Source organism: Lolium rigidum, chromosome 4 (genome assembly GCF_022539505.1).
Source record: "Lolium rigidum isolate FL_2022 chromosome 4, APGP_CSIRO_Lrig_0.1, whole genome shotgun sequence".
In the NCBI taxonomy this organism is placed as follows: Eukaryota; Viridiplantae; Streptophyta; class Magnoliopsida; order Poales; family Poaceae; genus Lolium; species Lolium rigidum.
Window position 1 is genome coordinate 268,559,500 of NC_061511.1, and position 13,933 is coordinate 268,573,432.

The 13,933-nt window shown below is 41.2% G+C and overlaps 1 protein-coding gene across 6 annotated transcripts; it reads right to left on the bottom strand.

The window, feature by feature from the left end:
- Nucleotides 1-570: 570 nt before the first annotated feature.
- On the bottom strand, nucleotides 571-13,641 carry LOC124707720. Of its 6 annotated transcripts, none has more exons than XM_047239395.1 (5): nucleotides 12,498-13,641; nucleotides 5,984-6,089; nucleotides 3,540-3,590; nucleotides 3,357-3,421; nucleotides 571-3,252 (listed from the first exon to the last, which is right to left on the bottom strand). In XM_047239395.1, the coding sequence occupies exons 1-2, from the start codon at nucleotides 13,627-13,629 to the stop codon at nucleotides 6,073-6,075; spliced, it is 1,149 nt and encodes a 382-aa protein (XP_047095351.1). In that variant the 5' UTR covers nucleotides 13,630-13,641; the 3' UTR covers nucleotides 571-3,252; nucleotides 3,357-3,421; nucleotides 3,540-3,590; nucleotides 5,984-6,072. The 6 variants fall into 6 exon arrangements, with proteins under 6 accessions (XP_047095351.1, XP_047095352.1, XP_047095354.1 ...); XM_047239396.1 differs by having other exon boundaries at nucleotides 571-1,168; nucleotides 1,305-3,252; nucleotides 3,540-6,089; XM_047239398.1 differs by lacking the exon at nucleotides 3,357-3,421.
- Nucleotides 13,642-13,933: the final 292 nt, after the last annotated feature.

The window sequence follows — 13,933 nt, forward strand, 5'->3', positions numbered from 1 at the left end:
TGGAAGGCCAATATAGTGAGCGTTCCTCCATAAGTTGTGCATTTCTCATAATTGTGACTGAAATCAAATGCACATATTCAATGACGAATATTCGGAGGAAATCAAACTATATTGAGAATCAAAGATTGCAAGAGGATGTGAAGGTGAGAAATGAAGCAAGCAATCAATGAACCAACACAATGCTCTAAGTAATTATGTGGAAGCTCGCCAAAGTTTGTGCACAAGATAAACAATTTGCATTGAAGAATAAGGCGCACAAGCATGGCATCATTACTCTCACAAGACCACTCAAAGCATGTGCCAAAACCAACTATGTCTACATGTTGACATGTTTTCGTATTTAGATACATGCGAAATTAGACAATGTTGAGACATCCTTTTGTGCACGAAGGGAGTAGAAACCTATCTACCCAACAATTTGGACCCATGGATTGTTTGTAAACCCTGACTCAGGCAGTTCAGGTTCCATCTTTAGAATGCTCAAGATGTTCAACATGTTGAGGCAGGTCCCAAATCAAAGTTAAGTGCATTTTTTTTTGCTGCTGTTTTAGTGACAAAATGACAATGCCATTCTAACAAGTCTGAACCATGCAGAGCATCATCTACCATTGCAAGAACTAAAAGCTGGTCCACTGTTACAGGTAAGCACACAAACATGTTCAGTATACAGATTACCTTACAATTTGTCTTGCAAGTAAGACGTGTATTACAAATTCTACATTTGTATCGGATAGTTTGCTATTACTTGGTTCAAATTTTTGATGCATTTCATCTAAAGCAAGACTTTTGCTTCTCATTCATCATCACTCCAAGAGGAATTACACTTACGCCTAGGCAAAAGCAGGCAACATTTCCTTTGGACGCCCATAGTCACTGATCCTTTTGTGGAACCTCGCCATCATGCCCACTTTAATCATCAGTGCATTTACCAGAGCCTGCAGTGAGACGCATCTTCAACCCTGTCAAAAAAGGATAGCTTCAACTCTTTTTGGAATCTTGAGGAGAGCCATTTAGCTTGCCTCTCTGGCTTCAGAGTTTTCTGTTCACAAAGGTTAAATTAACTGAACAACAAAGACAAAAAGATGCACTATAATCTTTAATGTACTTATCAGTTCAGGACATAGGCACACCAAGAATTGACAAGAAGTAACAGCAAGCCATGACCAGCCTGCACCAGCAGTATGAGGGATTAGAAAGTAGAGTAACTTTATCCATTTATATATTCATCAAGAAATTCCGGAACAGCTGATTAGAGGGTTTGACATAAGACAAACTCGTGCCTTGTTTTGCCAACGGACACTCACCTTCATAGACCCACAAGATCTCAGATGGGTCAGTTACAGATTCCGGCTTCTTGCCATGCCAAGGATTCAACAACAATGCAAGTCCAAAGAAGAGTTTGAATAAAATAACAAAATGCACCGACTTGATTATATCCCAAAAAACGACATGAAAAAAGGATATCAAAAAAACCTAGAGACAGTCCTTGCTTCTGCCAAAAGATAATTAGAAAAATGGCAATTTAAGTAAAAGAAAATAATAGAGGTCGCACTTCTTCACCAAAGCAGATAGTTTTATCAGCAGGGCAGTTAGTCAAATATAAAGATAATTCAAACATTGCTTTTCAAAAATCTGATTTGGAGGATAAAGCAACAAACAATGGTGAAATAGTGAATTTAGCTTACTTAACCGAACAGGAAACAATCCTTTGGATCCTTAGAGCAAGTTGGCTGGAATTCTGGAAACATTCTAGAGATTAAACCATTAGAAATATTTGCAATGAAACTTAGCTTACTCAACTGAATCTTCAAAAACCATATTAGAGGGCTTGGACACTAGCGAGTGCATTCTTATTTGTGTTTTTCTAGATAGTTCCCTCAGGAGACTAATAATAGTGCTGAAACAAACCAGCCTTAGAGTGAGGGGATAAATTTTCTTAGCCCAGGGATTCAGTCTACAATGGCTATTCACCTAAACTAAAGATATGCTTGTGACTGCACAGTTCTAAACGGAATAAAGTAACATAAGAAAATAGTAATGCGGTGTGAACAAAGCAAAAGGTCAAGGTAATGCACCCAAGTGATCGGGTATTTACCTTGCCAACATCATGTGCAAACTGAAAATGCAAAAGATGGGAGGAAGGCACCAAAAATGGGATAGAATCATACAACACGAAAGGGGAAAGAATAAAAACTAGCACACTGGATATATCATTTAAGCTTAAAATGTAGTAACAGTTACTACCTCCGTTCCAAAATAAATGTCGCGACTTTGTCTAGATATGGATGTATCTAGATGCATTTGTGTGTAGTTACATCGGTATCTAGAAAAAGTTGTGACACGAGTATATAACAATAATAAAGGGACTAACATGATGCTTCGTTATTGAAATTTTATCAAACATGATGCCATGTAATAAAAACGGGATACCACAAACAACCAAGTCTACACAAACAAATGTTTGCCTCGAATGCATGGATAAATAAATGTTGACCTAAACTATTGTTGTGAGCAGAAAAACTGATTGATCAAGCGCAACGTATTAATGCACACCACAAATCTACTGAATCAAGGAAACTACAAAAATTGAAAGCAGCAATTCCAGAAAATGTGTAATTAAGCTACCTGTAGCAAAAGGACGAACTAGTTGGTCGGTGAAACCACAGCGTAAGACTTCACGTCATAAGAATATCTAATTCAAGGAGCACATAAATATTTTGTACTCCCTCCATCCCATAATATAACATATTATTACAACCAATTTGCTCGTATATTGGTTGTAATAACATCTTATATTATGGAACAGAGGGAGTTCCAACAAAATTACAAAACTATCCATCTGCCCAAAATCCGAAGTTATGGTAAAAAAAACACAAAATATCTGACAAGGAAAACTTTGATGTATAGACAATGTATTGCTTTAGTTTTTATTGATATTCTTTGACGCGTCTACAGCTGGCTCATAACCATTCTTTTGTTTTTACTGGTATGTAATTATGTATCCTAAAAGGCTAAAACTAGGGAACACAAAATGAACTTTTTTGTTCAAAGCAAGGTGCCACTTCACAGTTTCCATTCATGTCGCCTACATTCCTTTTTTTTCTTGATTTGTCAAATAACCATTACAGAGCACTCATTTCTAGGAAGTTGCAACAAGGTCATAATAAGTGTGAGGACTGATGTAGTGCTTACCTGACCCCTGTTCTCTGTTCAACTTATACCACCAAGTGCTGATAAGAAAACCAGATGAAACTGAAAATGACAGATGGAAGTTTAGTAGCCTTGAGATAGCCATTGCACAAAATTTGGAGCTGCCATCCATGAAAATCAAAACAATCTGGGGGCGTTTTACTTACATTCAATTATTGATTTTAAATTTTCTCTGGTCTTCATACATGAGACAAATTCAAAAGGTGGTATCCTATGAAATTCAACACATGATTCTCCCATCAACTATTGGTGAAGCTTCATATGATGCATGGTTATACATAGCATGACAGGCAAAAACATACAAAAGAAGCAATTCCAAAAATGTATACCTGGCGGCTGGTGCCGAAAAAACCTACTGATCAACTGAACTATTCGACCACCTGCATCAAGCATAAAACAAACAATGATATGTAGTGAATCCAGCTATTCTCATGCCACAACAGAAATATGTATCCAATTCTTATTCCTGCCGCTAGCTGACAAACAACAGGGGCCTTAGGGTGTGTTTGGATTGCTACCAAGGCATACCCTACCAATTTTTTGGTCATGGCCAAAAGATTGGTTCTTGTTTGGATAGTTGCAACTTTTTGGCTTGCCGATGCTCCACTATCAACTCTAGCTCATTTTTTTTAGCCAATATTGGCCAACTTGTGGGCAACGAATAGGTCAACCAAAATATTGGCTAGCCAAAATTTTGGTAGGGCATTCTTGGGCACAAACCAAACACACCCTTAGAATTTCCAACTAAGTGAGTCAAACATCTTTCGTAAATTGGATAGGAAAGAACCTCTGGTAGAGCACAATACAGTTGAAATAAACAATTTTACCAGGGGTGGTAACGGACTTTCTAACGACGCCGTGGGTCCCTACGTGCCACCATAATGATCACAGAACATTGTCGGACGCCATATTAAGATATTTCCCTAAAATGTGGCGGTAACTGAAGTAGCAAGTCTGCTTCGGTATAAACTGATAGCCAAACTATAGATAGGTGACTTTTATGAACAAAATATTGATGGACAAAACAGGAAAAATATTTGGATGGATTAATGGGCATGGTGTTTCAACATCGCCCATCGTTGTGGATGTGGATGCTGTTGCTTCGAGCCACTCGTAAGAGGCTCATAACGATAGTTACACGCTGTCAGCCAATACGGACGCAGTAGCTCGACAGCATGCAGATGGCACAACAGGAAAGGAAAGGAGGGAGCGCAGAGTTGGGAGGAGAGGGGCTGCATTATTAGTCACCATGAGGTGTGGGCTTTGACCACTCGCTAATATAATAGCCAAACTATAGATAGGTGACGTTTATGAACAAAATATTGATGGAAAAAAAAGGAAAAAAATATTTGGACGGATTAAAGCTCGGTGTTTCAACACCGTCCATTGCTGTGGATGTGGACGCTGTTGCCTCGAGCCACTCATAAGAGGCTCATACCGATGGTTACACGCTGTCGGCCATTACGGACGCAGTAGCTCGACAGCATGCCAGATGGCACGACAAGAAAGGAAAGGAGGAAGCGCGGAGTTGGGAGGAGAAGGGGCTGCATTATTATTCACCATGAGGTGTCGGCTTTGACCACCCGCTTGATAGGTTCTTACTGTGGGAAGGAGAACCCCAGATGCCATGCAGGCCCAACAGTAGATATGGCCTAGTGTCAGGCACTAGGCAGCTTAGCTAGAGAAGAATATGGTGGGAGTGAAAACTACCATAGCGGCTCTTCACCAACCCGAAGCATGCAGACACATGGCAAACAAGGAGAGGGTTGTGCGTTAAAGAGAAGGTAAATAAGCTAACCAAAAATATATATATATATATACACCACTTGGACACTGCAGATATGATCTATCGGATAGTGTGTGCACGAAGGGCATACCTACAAAACCCAACTTTGTGCCTACCTACAAAACCCAACTTTGTGCCTCATGGCTAATTCACGAGCAATGGACGAAAAGTATCTGGGAAAAGGAGACGCGGAGAAACTGAAGTCGGGTGCCAGAACACACAAAGCAACAAATAAACGGCCGTTGCCAACAGGACCAAGGAGAAAGGAGACCCCATTGGCGACTAAATAACCAAAGTACATGAGCTTCAATAAAAACAAGTGTACAGCAGCGGGAAAGAATGAAACGACTACCAGAACAAACGACCCACAATCGCCAACCACTGGTCTCCCAGCCCGAGTAGTCTAGCGCCATTTAAAGAAAGTAATACACTCAAGTTGCACTACATCTGGTGGGATTGCATTAGCATGCACACTTCAGTTAAAGGGATAAGTTTACTTTTGTTTCCTTGATAACTACCTGTTTCACCCAAACTCAAAACTGTCCAAATTTTACACCCTTGGCCCTCAACCATCAAAACTAGGGTCAAAAATCTAGAGGAAAAAGTTCAGAGTAAAAGACATGGCTTAAGAATTTCATTCTAGAACTCCAACACCCAGGGGTAGACTTCATCATTATGGATACCACAGGAAATGAGGTTCCATCTCCTACAAGCGGCACCCAGTAACACACATAAGCATGATGTTTCCACATAAAAAAGAAAACATAACCCAGGTCCCACAGCATCAGGATTGCTGTGACATTAGTCATAACTCATAAGGTATTATACGGACAGAACAACTGACACAGTTAACTGGTAAAATACAGACAACTGACAAAGTGACAAGGATCTCTCACAGCTAATCGCAGGGTACTTATGAGTCAACCATCCAACTGTATCAACAAGGTTATAAGAAATACGCAGATCATGCGGAATTAATGGCAGAACCTTTGAAGTCAGGTCAGTGGCTCAAGAGATGTATGCCGATATAGGGATAGATCCTGCTGCTGCGGTGACTCAATGGCTGGAGCAGAACTTCACACTCCATCAGTACCTGCGCCGCAACAAATCTAATTAGTGACGATTGCACAAGCCATAGCTCAAAAAGATCAAGGAAAATTAACTTCACCGTTACAGAACTAATGACTGAACCTTTGAAGTTAGGTCAGTCCAGCAAGGTTATGAAAATTAGCTTCACAACCTGGAATTCAGGTTCTCGACCCTAACATCGCTGAAGTATGGATCGGTCCAAATCGATTCCACATTATTTTCAAACAACATAGTATTTGCTGGTGTTTCTCAAATCGCCAGATTCCCAAGTATGATCATAAATATTAATTAGTAGTTACTATTTGAACCTTCAGAAGCTGCTAACAATAGTTTAAAACATTAAAACACTGCAAGTAGCAGAAATATTATTCTTGCAGTGTTGTTGTTTTTTATCCTTAAAAAGTGGCCTTCACATCCACACAAAATTCTAAGACCAATGCATTATGAACTGTCAACAGCTTGCCAGTTAATTTTCTTTTGAGCTATTGTTGCAAAGGAATGATCATATTCTTCTGAGAAATTTGCTAGCCAACCTTACTCCAGAGCAAAAGGGAGAGGAGAGCGGATAAGAACACATGGGAAATTCAGTCTTTTCACGCAGCCAAATGACTAACGAAACAATATTTAGATAACAAATTTCAACCTGGCAGAATAGCAATTGAAACCTGCAATGTCACACTCTCGTGATCAGCGGCGAAGCCACATATGAGCTGTATAGTCAATTGACTACACAGTTTTTTGCACAATCCTTCAACAATCATGCAAAAAAATTATTAAAAATTTGTAAAATAGGTGTATTTGACTACACAACTTTAGTTTGACTACACAGGGTTGTAGCCCTGGCTCCGCCACTGCTCATGATGTCACACCTCACACTATTTACATGATAAATGCCACTGCAAGTCAACCCTGACACCAAATAGGTCTATCTCCTGAAATTTAGCACGTCCAAGATAATTTCAGGCTTATGAACCAAAAAGTTTGTTTCTCAGTTATGTACTATTATTCTCATCCTCTGGCGTGATCGCAGCTCCAAGAGGTGGGGCTAATTAATCGCAGCGATTATAGCCGAAAGCCGATCGGTAGCAACGATGCAATCTACCCATCGCGCCCCAACCCTTGGATCGGATCTTGCCTGCGTCAGCCTATCTCGATCCCGGACGATTGCGCTAGCCTACCTGAGCCCCACTGCCAGGAGCAGCCGCCGCCGCTCTCCTCCACCTCGTGTGTCGTTCGCGGCATTCCACTTCGTAGCCCCAGCCACTCACCCCTGCAACCGCAACCGCAGCATCCCTCCAACCTCTCCAATCTCCCTATGCACACTTCTTCTGGCCTCGCCCACCTTGCACATTTCGAGGAGAAAACGTGTAGTCCACTGATCTGGATGATGAGCAAGGCTTGGCGCCGCTGTCCTCACCTGCCTAGCACTACAGGCTGCAGCTGAATTTGTGCGGACGTGCATCTGAAGGTCACTCCCCACAATCGTCGCGGCTTAGCTCTTCAGGCTCCTAGACGACCCGGATCAAGCCTGCCCACAGTCAGAACCGCAATGATGGTCAGCTGAAGAAAAACACCCTCCTCGGCTCCCAGGTTGCCCCTTCCTTCTTCCCATTGTTTTATTTTAATCAGTGCATTTTACCCAAGTTAAGTATTTGACAAAAAGCTTCAGATGGATGGATACTTGGGTAGTTAAGTACAAAAAGCTTCACAGGGATGGATACTTGAGTAGTACTTCAGTTTCTTAAATTGGTTCATGTTGTCTTCCACAATGGATAAACATTTGGTACGAATGGAAGCTGAACTTGGTGGGATCGGATTGCAGTGGTCAGCCTCCATCCACTGCAATGCTACATTTCAAGATTTGTTTATTCTTCATCGACTTACTGGAGCTGATTTGATTTTTTTAATTTTCAGAACCTTTCCCACTGGCAGAGTTTATCCTTTTTAAAGAAAAGGTTTTTGTCATCACTAATTCTTGAAGGAATTTGAAATTTTGTATTAGTTTGTGTGCAAGTGAAGTGGCAGGGCAGGTAACTACCTCCTGATTAATCATTTGTAATCTGAATTGTTGATTATCTATAATATGCTTTGAAATATATCAAACTGTAGCTCAATTACTGATATCTGCAGAACCTTGCATGGGTACTACTACATCAGCACGCATTAGTTGTTTTCCATACCCATGGACCTTACAGTGGTACGATTTTGGTAATCTATAATCCTCCTAGCTGGTGTTGTGATTCATCACCAAGTTTCCTCGATGGATTGCATTGGATTTCTATAGATTACATTGGCACACCTTGATACGATGCTGAACTTAGAAGACTATTAGGACTTTTATACCCAAGATATTGATCACCCTGATCAGCTCACCTTTCCATGCAGCGTCATGTGATTGATTTTATATGAACAATGGTTTGTCACTCACGCGAGCCTCAGATTCTACTTCTACAAACGACAGAGGTCTCGATTGAGCAAAGTAGTTTGCTCCTTCACGGTATGGATTTTCCTGCTTTGTTTTAGTTATGCAAAACTGTTTTGTACATGGTCTTTTGGTCCTACAGGGATCTGGGCTAGGGGCACCATTATACAAGTATACAACGTTATCTACCGATACGACTTTACTATTAAAAATATTTATTTTGTTTTGGCAGAGATGCCATATATGCTCTGAATATTATGTGAACCGAAGACATTATATAGGTCGCAACTGATATCTTTGTTCATACATCTCTACGCCCACAAATTGTTTCCTATGAATTCTGTTGATTTGGGGTGGTTCTCTTCCAATTTGATCCGAGATAGGCAAACAAACATTGGAAACTATAATCTTGCTTTGTACTGAATTACAATATCAGGTACTTTCTCAAATTTAATTGTCTTTTTCTGTCTTAGTTATTATCTCACAGCAACATGTCTGTCAAATGTGCAGTCATATGGGGTACGTTGCTATTGCTTCTCTCATCCTAGAGATTAAGGACAATTTTCGCAGCTAAGGCTGGCCATAGTGCAAAGTATCATATAGTGGTATCATGTATATGATACAAGTCTATGATACTACCTCTATAGTGGTTAGTATCATCTAGTAGTATCATAATCTTATGATATTTAATTATTTGTAGAATCTCAATGCAATTGTGTGTATAGGATGTATTTGACATTAAATTTTCTAGTTTCACGTGCTATGATACAGTATCATACTATGATACTACTAGCATATCTCTCCTCATTAATTATAGCGCCACATCAGATTTTTGCCAAGGTGGCATGCATGATACTCCTTATGATACTAGCACTATGGCTAGCCTAAAATTACTATGGGGGAAGCCAGTAATGCATTTGCTCACCTGCATTAAATCCTAACGTACAAATTTAATAACGTACAAATCACTACGGGGGACAATCTTGCATTTGCTCACCTGCATATAATTTGCATTTGCTCACCTGCATTAAATCCTAACGTACAAATTTAATGACGTACAAATCACTATGGGGGGCGATCTTACATTTGCTCACCTGCATATAATTTTTAGAGATTGTTTCCAGGTGGGCTTGCATTCATTTAGTTTGACTAGAAAATAACATATAGTGTGGTTCTACTGCATCTAGGCTAAAGAATAGTGCAGTTTTGCAGGTCAGAGTTTCTAAACGTCTACTACCAAAGAATGACAGTGATCCTACTGGCCGTGACGACAGGGTTACAGGCAAAAATGTAAACACGCAGCACTAAATTTTATATGGGGTATTCGTAGAAGTAGGACTGAGTAGAAATTGGCTTATAATAACCCCATGTGTGCGACTAAGGTGTTTTGACATACAGAAGCTAATTCCGACTTAGGGGCCAGGAAGAACAATAAAAATGATATACTATCAAGTAAGTGAATGTTTATGTTGAAGAAACAATTATGGGACAGTAAGTGATGGAGATGTAGTGATGTAGGATCATTATTTCTAGGGCATTTTGTTATTAAATGCACGGATAAAAACAAGGTTTGGTTAAGTCTCTCCTATACCTTTTCTTGGACCAATTTGGTGATGCAAAGCCGCTCAGTCCTGCATTAGCCTGGCCACACCGAGATCATAGTTTTCTTTATTGGCTTATACCAATGGGTTCTTGCATATCAGGTTAATTTAGTACCTCAAATATTTTGTATCGTTGTCTCCTTTGCAGGACAATGTGGTGCTCTTATGTATGGTAATGCTTTGACGCATCCTTAATGAAGATGAGGCTCATTGCTACAATTTTGCTGTATTGTTATAGACTTGTAGTACTTTCAAGTGCAATGTGTTACTTCTCAAGTAAATAAGTAGTATCTGGTCTGCTTTTAGCGCTGCAAGTATTCAAGGAAATACCTTTCATAGCATACTTGTCTAGGATATAATCGAAAGTACATGGCATAGGTCATAAGAGGAAATGACATTAGTTGTTTTCTTTGTAGTATGGTCAAGTTTTACTGACCAAGTTATTCTATGTTGTTTTTATGTTATACACATGGGTCTCACACTTTATCTCATGAAAAAGGTGAAATTTCGCAGCAAGATTTTTTTAATGTTTATTCATGTCCTTCTCTTACTTCTTGGTGGTCCTTCCATGCTTGAGAAAACAAAGCCTAAGGATAATGTGCCACACTGTATGCCAGACCGTTTTGTAGAGTCATTTGATTTAAAACATTACTATATTTTTCATTACTTAGTGCTTTTCAATACAGGTTTTCTAAGAGTATGTCTACCATAGAACCTTCAATATTGGGAGTTATGTCCAGTTATTTTGGTGGCTTGAAAAATTTGGTGAATGACTACATGTATTACCTCTGTAAGAATTCTATGGTTGAAAAGAAATATTTCTTGTTGGAGGTAAAATCATGTTCTCTTGCGAACACCAGTGGATACTAAATCTGGACAACATGAATGCTCGATGCAAACATTTTTTTACACTTAGCATGAAGTTTATGTGACTTTCATCAGGATTTTTTCTGGATGACCAAGGAAGATATGTCCCATGTTTAATCAATTATGCTCTCGCAGTTATGTCTTCGGTTTGACCTGGACCTGACTTTGCTGGTAGCCCTCAAAGTCACACTACTATATTTCAGGGAAGTTTGTGCTATGAGTAGTGAATGATGTGCACAAGAGGCTCGATCAATAGCTCCGAAATGAAGCAAAAATACAGCTTTAACCGATCTGATCACAAAGATGATGAGCAGATAGGGAGGGATTAAGATGACTCATTGCTGTGTGGTGGTAGTGAGGTGGATAGAAAGTGTGAGAAAACATTTTGTTTAATTATATTGTACACTTCATTTTGATACAGAACCTCCCTATATGTATCTGTTGTCTTGTTACCTTATTATTTTGTGACAACATGCTTTTGTATACTTGTGACTTTTGAGCAGTTATTTATCTATGCTTAGAGTAAAGAAACAAGAGGAAAATATATCCTCTATGGGGATTTTGAATCTTGCAAAATTAGGCTTTGGAATATTGCAAAATTATTATGGAAAGTTGTACATATTTTAAAAACTTCAAGGCGAAGACTGGAAATCCCACCGCATAATTACTGTTCGCTGTGTTTGGACGCACTAGATTGAGTCTGGAATTGAATTGGATAGAAAATTCCAAATCCAAGATGGAAAGGAAATGGCTTCTAATTCAAATTCTATTGTTTGGATGTACATGGTATTTGATGTTGAAATCAAAAGATGGGTTTTGTGAATAGGGGAATAGGGGAAGGAACATGAGGCTTGGAGGTGGGGAATGACGAACTATTTTTGGGAACGAAACAGTTCGCACGATTCCAACCCAATACAGAGGTCCCGAGCTCTGTACTCCCTAGCGTGGGCGGACACGCGCGGCGGGGTGGACTTGGAATTGAGGTTGTTTCCCGGTGGAAATTCTATGACTAACCAAACAGCAGAATTTAGTACCCGAATTCTAAATTGCCAATTCCAAGTCTAATTCAGTGCAACCAAACACAGTGTCATGTAAAGTGAGATGGTGATTGCTGCAATCTCTCCAAAGTCATGTGCTATGTAATGGACTAAGATGATTTGCTAGAGGTGGAGAAAATACCGGCGTGTAGGAGTTGGTCACACCATTAGGATTCTATGTTTTATGACAGACAGGAGAGAGCAGCGTGAAATAGAAGTGTCCTTCTACGGTGCTTAAGAGCCTAACTATGGTTTGAACTTAGGTAACTCGAATTGCAGTATCTTGAGGATGCCATTGACATTGAAAATATTTATTAAAAACACAAAAAACATCATAACTATTAATTCTATGGATCAAGCGAAGACGAAATAGGATAACTAAGATGCTAGCAAACAGTTAAAAGCATAGTAAAGGCTGCAACCATGTATGAACAAACAAGTAGAATTAGGCTACTCCTGTGATGTAAAGATAAATAAACAATTACCTCCGGTATAGAAATTCGCGAACGGATGATATGAATTCTCCAAAAGATTCTGATTGAGCTTCCTGGACTTCATCGACTCTAGTTGTACAACAAAGGAGTAGTGCTCTGAATTGCTGGACACCGAAATGAAAACCACATCAGCATCCTCAGAATACCCCACTATAACTTCATTGCTTGTCTCCAACCCAGACGGCAGACCAATGATATCATGCATGTTGACAGTCTTCTGCAGCATCCATGTAGCAACGCCCTCATTGCTGACCGTGCGGCCCCACATTTGGAAGCTGGGGTACGAGAGTACAGCCATGCCTACGCCACCACCCTCGGCCCTGATGATCCTGATGCAGCTGCTGGGAATGCCTGTAAAAGTAGGCCTCTTGACCACAGTTAATCTCCGCTTACCCATATCGAACTCGAGTATTTCATCTTCAGACTCATCTAGCCACCAGTACAGAGCATTGCCGATGAGGGTGGAGGGGAGACGGCTAACTGTACCAGCACATGGTCCCGCCGTCCAGACAGCTTTTCTCCATATGCCAGTCTTTGAGGAGTAGAGACGGCCAACTGCTGGATGTTGGCCTCCGCTGAAGGTGCCTACCACAGCCAGCTTGAACGGGCTCATGTGGCAATCTCCGTGCACGTGGCCCTGGTCGCTGCCCGCATCGCACAGCACAGCTGCGCTGATGGTGCACGCACAAATTGTGTAATCAGGCGGAAACTCCACGCGGGGCCCGAACCCCGGCGGAATGGCCAGGGCGCGGACGTCGACGGATATAGGATCAAACATAAGGATCAGAGACAGCCGCTGGAAGAGGATAAGCACGAAGCCGTGGCGGCACCCGGGCAGAGTCCATGAATCAAACGCTAATCCGCCTGGATCTGGCAAGTCAAAGCGCGCGGGAGGGATGCGGTCGGGAGGGTCGAGAACGGAGGTGAATACCAGTGTTCGGTCGCGCTCCTCGAAGACGCCGAGGATGGGGGGCTTCCGGTGGTGGGCGAGGAACCGGCGGCGGAAGTCTGGGTCGGTGGCGAGGAGTTCCCAGCGCTTGGAGACGACGGAGGCGCGGGGGAGCGAGGTGGGGAGCGGGGAAAGTCGGAGCAAGATCTCGCCGAGGAGGTCGTCGTTGTCCATGGGCGCCGCCGTCGCGCCGCCCTCGTCGCTCATCTGGACTGGGGAGTTTTTTTTCTTTCTTTCTGGAAATGGGAATGGGAATGGAGATACGGAGAAGTATTGGGGCAAATCCTATTATTCCGACCGACCGGCACCTATCAACCCTGTTTTTTTTTGGGCCGGCCCGTTAACTCTGCCCAACATGACTACTCCCTCCATTCCCGTGGTTAGGCCCATTTCCAGCGAGCCGACGCAAAATGAAGGACTAAATTAACCCGACTACTCTGTTTGCGTCGATTTAAATGGTTAAAATCGATCACGGCGT

Excerpts from the sequence above, each read along its gene's own strand:
- LOC124707720 (XM_047239398.1), bottom strand. The coding sequence starts at position 13,629 with ATGGACAACGACGACCTCCTCGGCGAGATCTTGCTCCGACTTTCCCCG.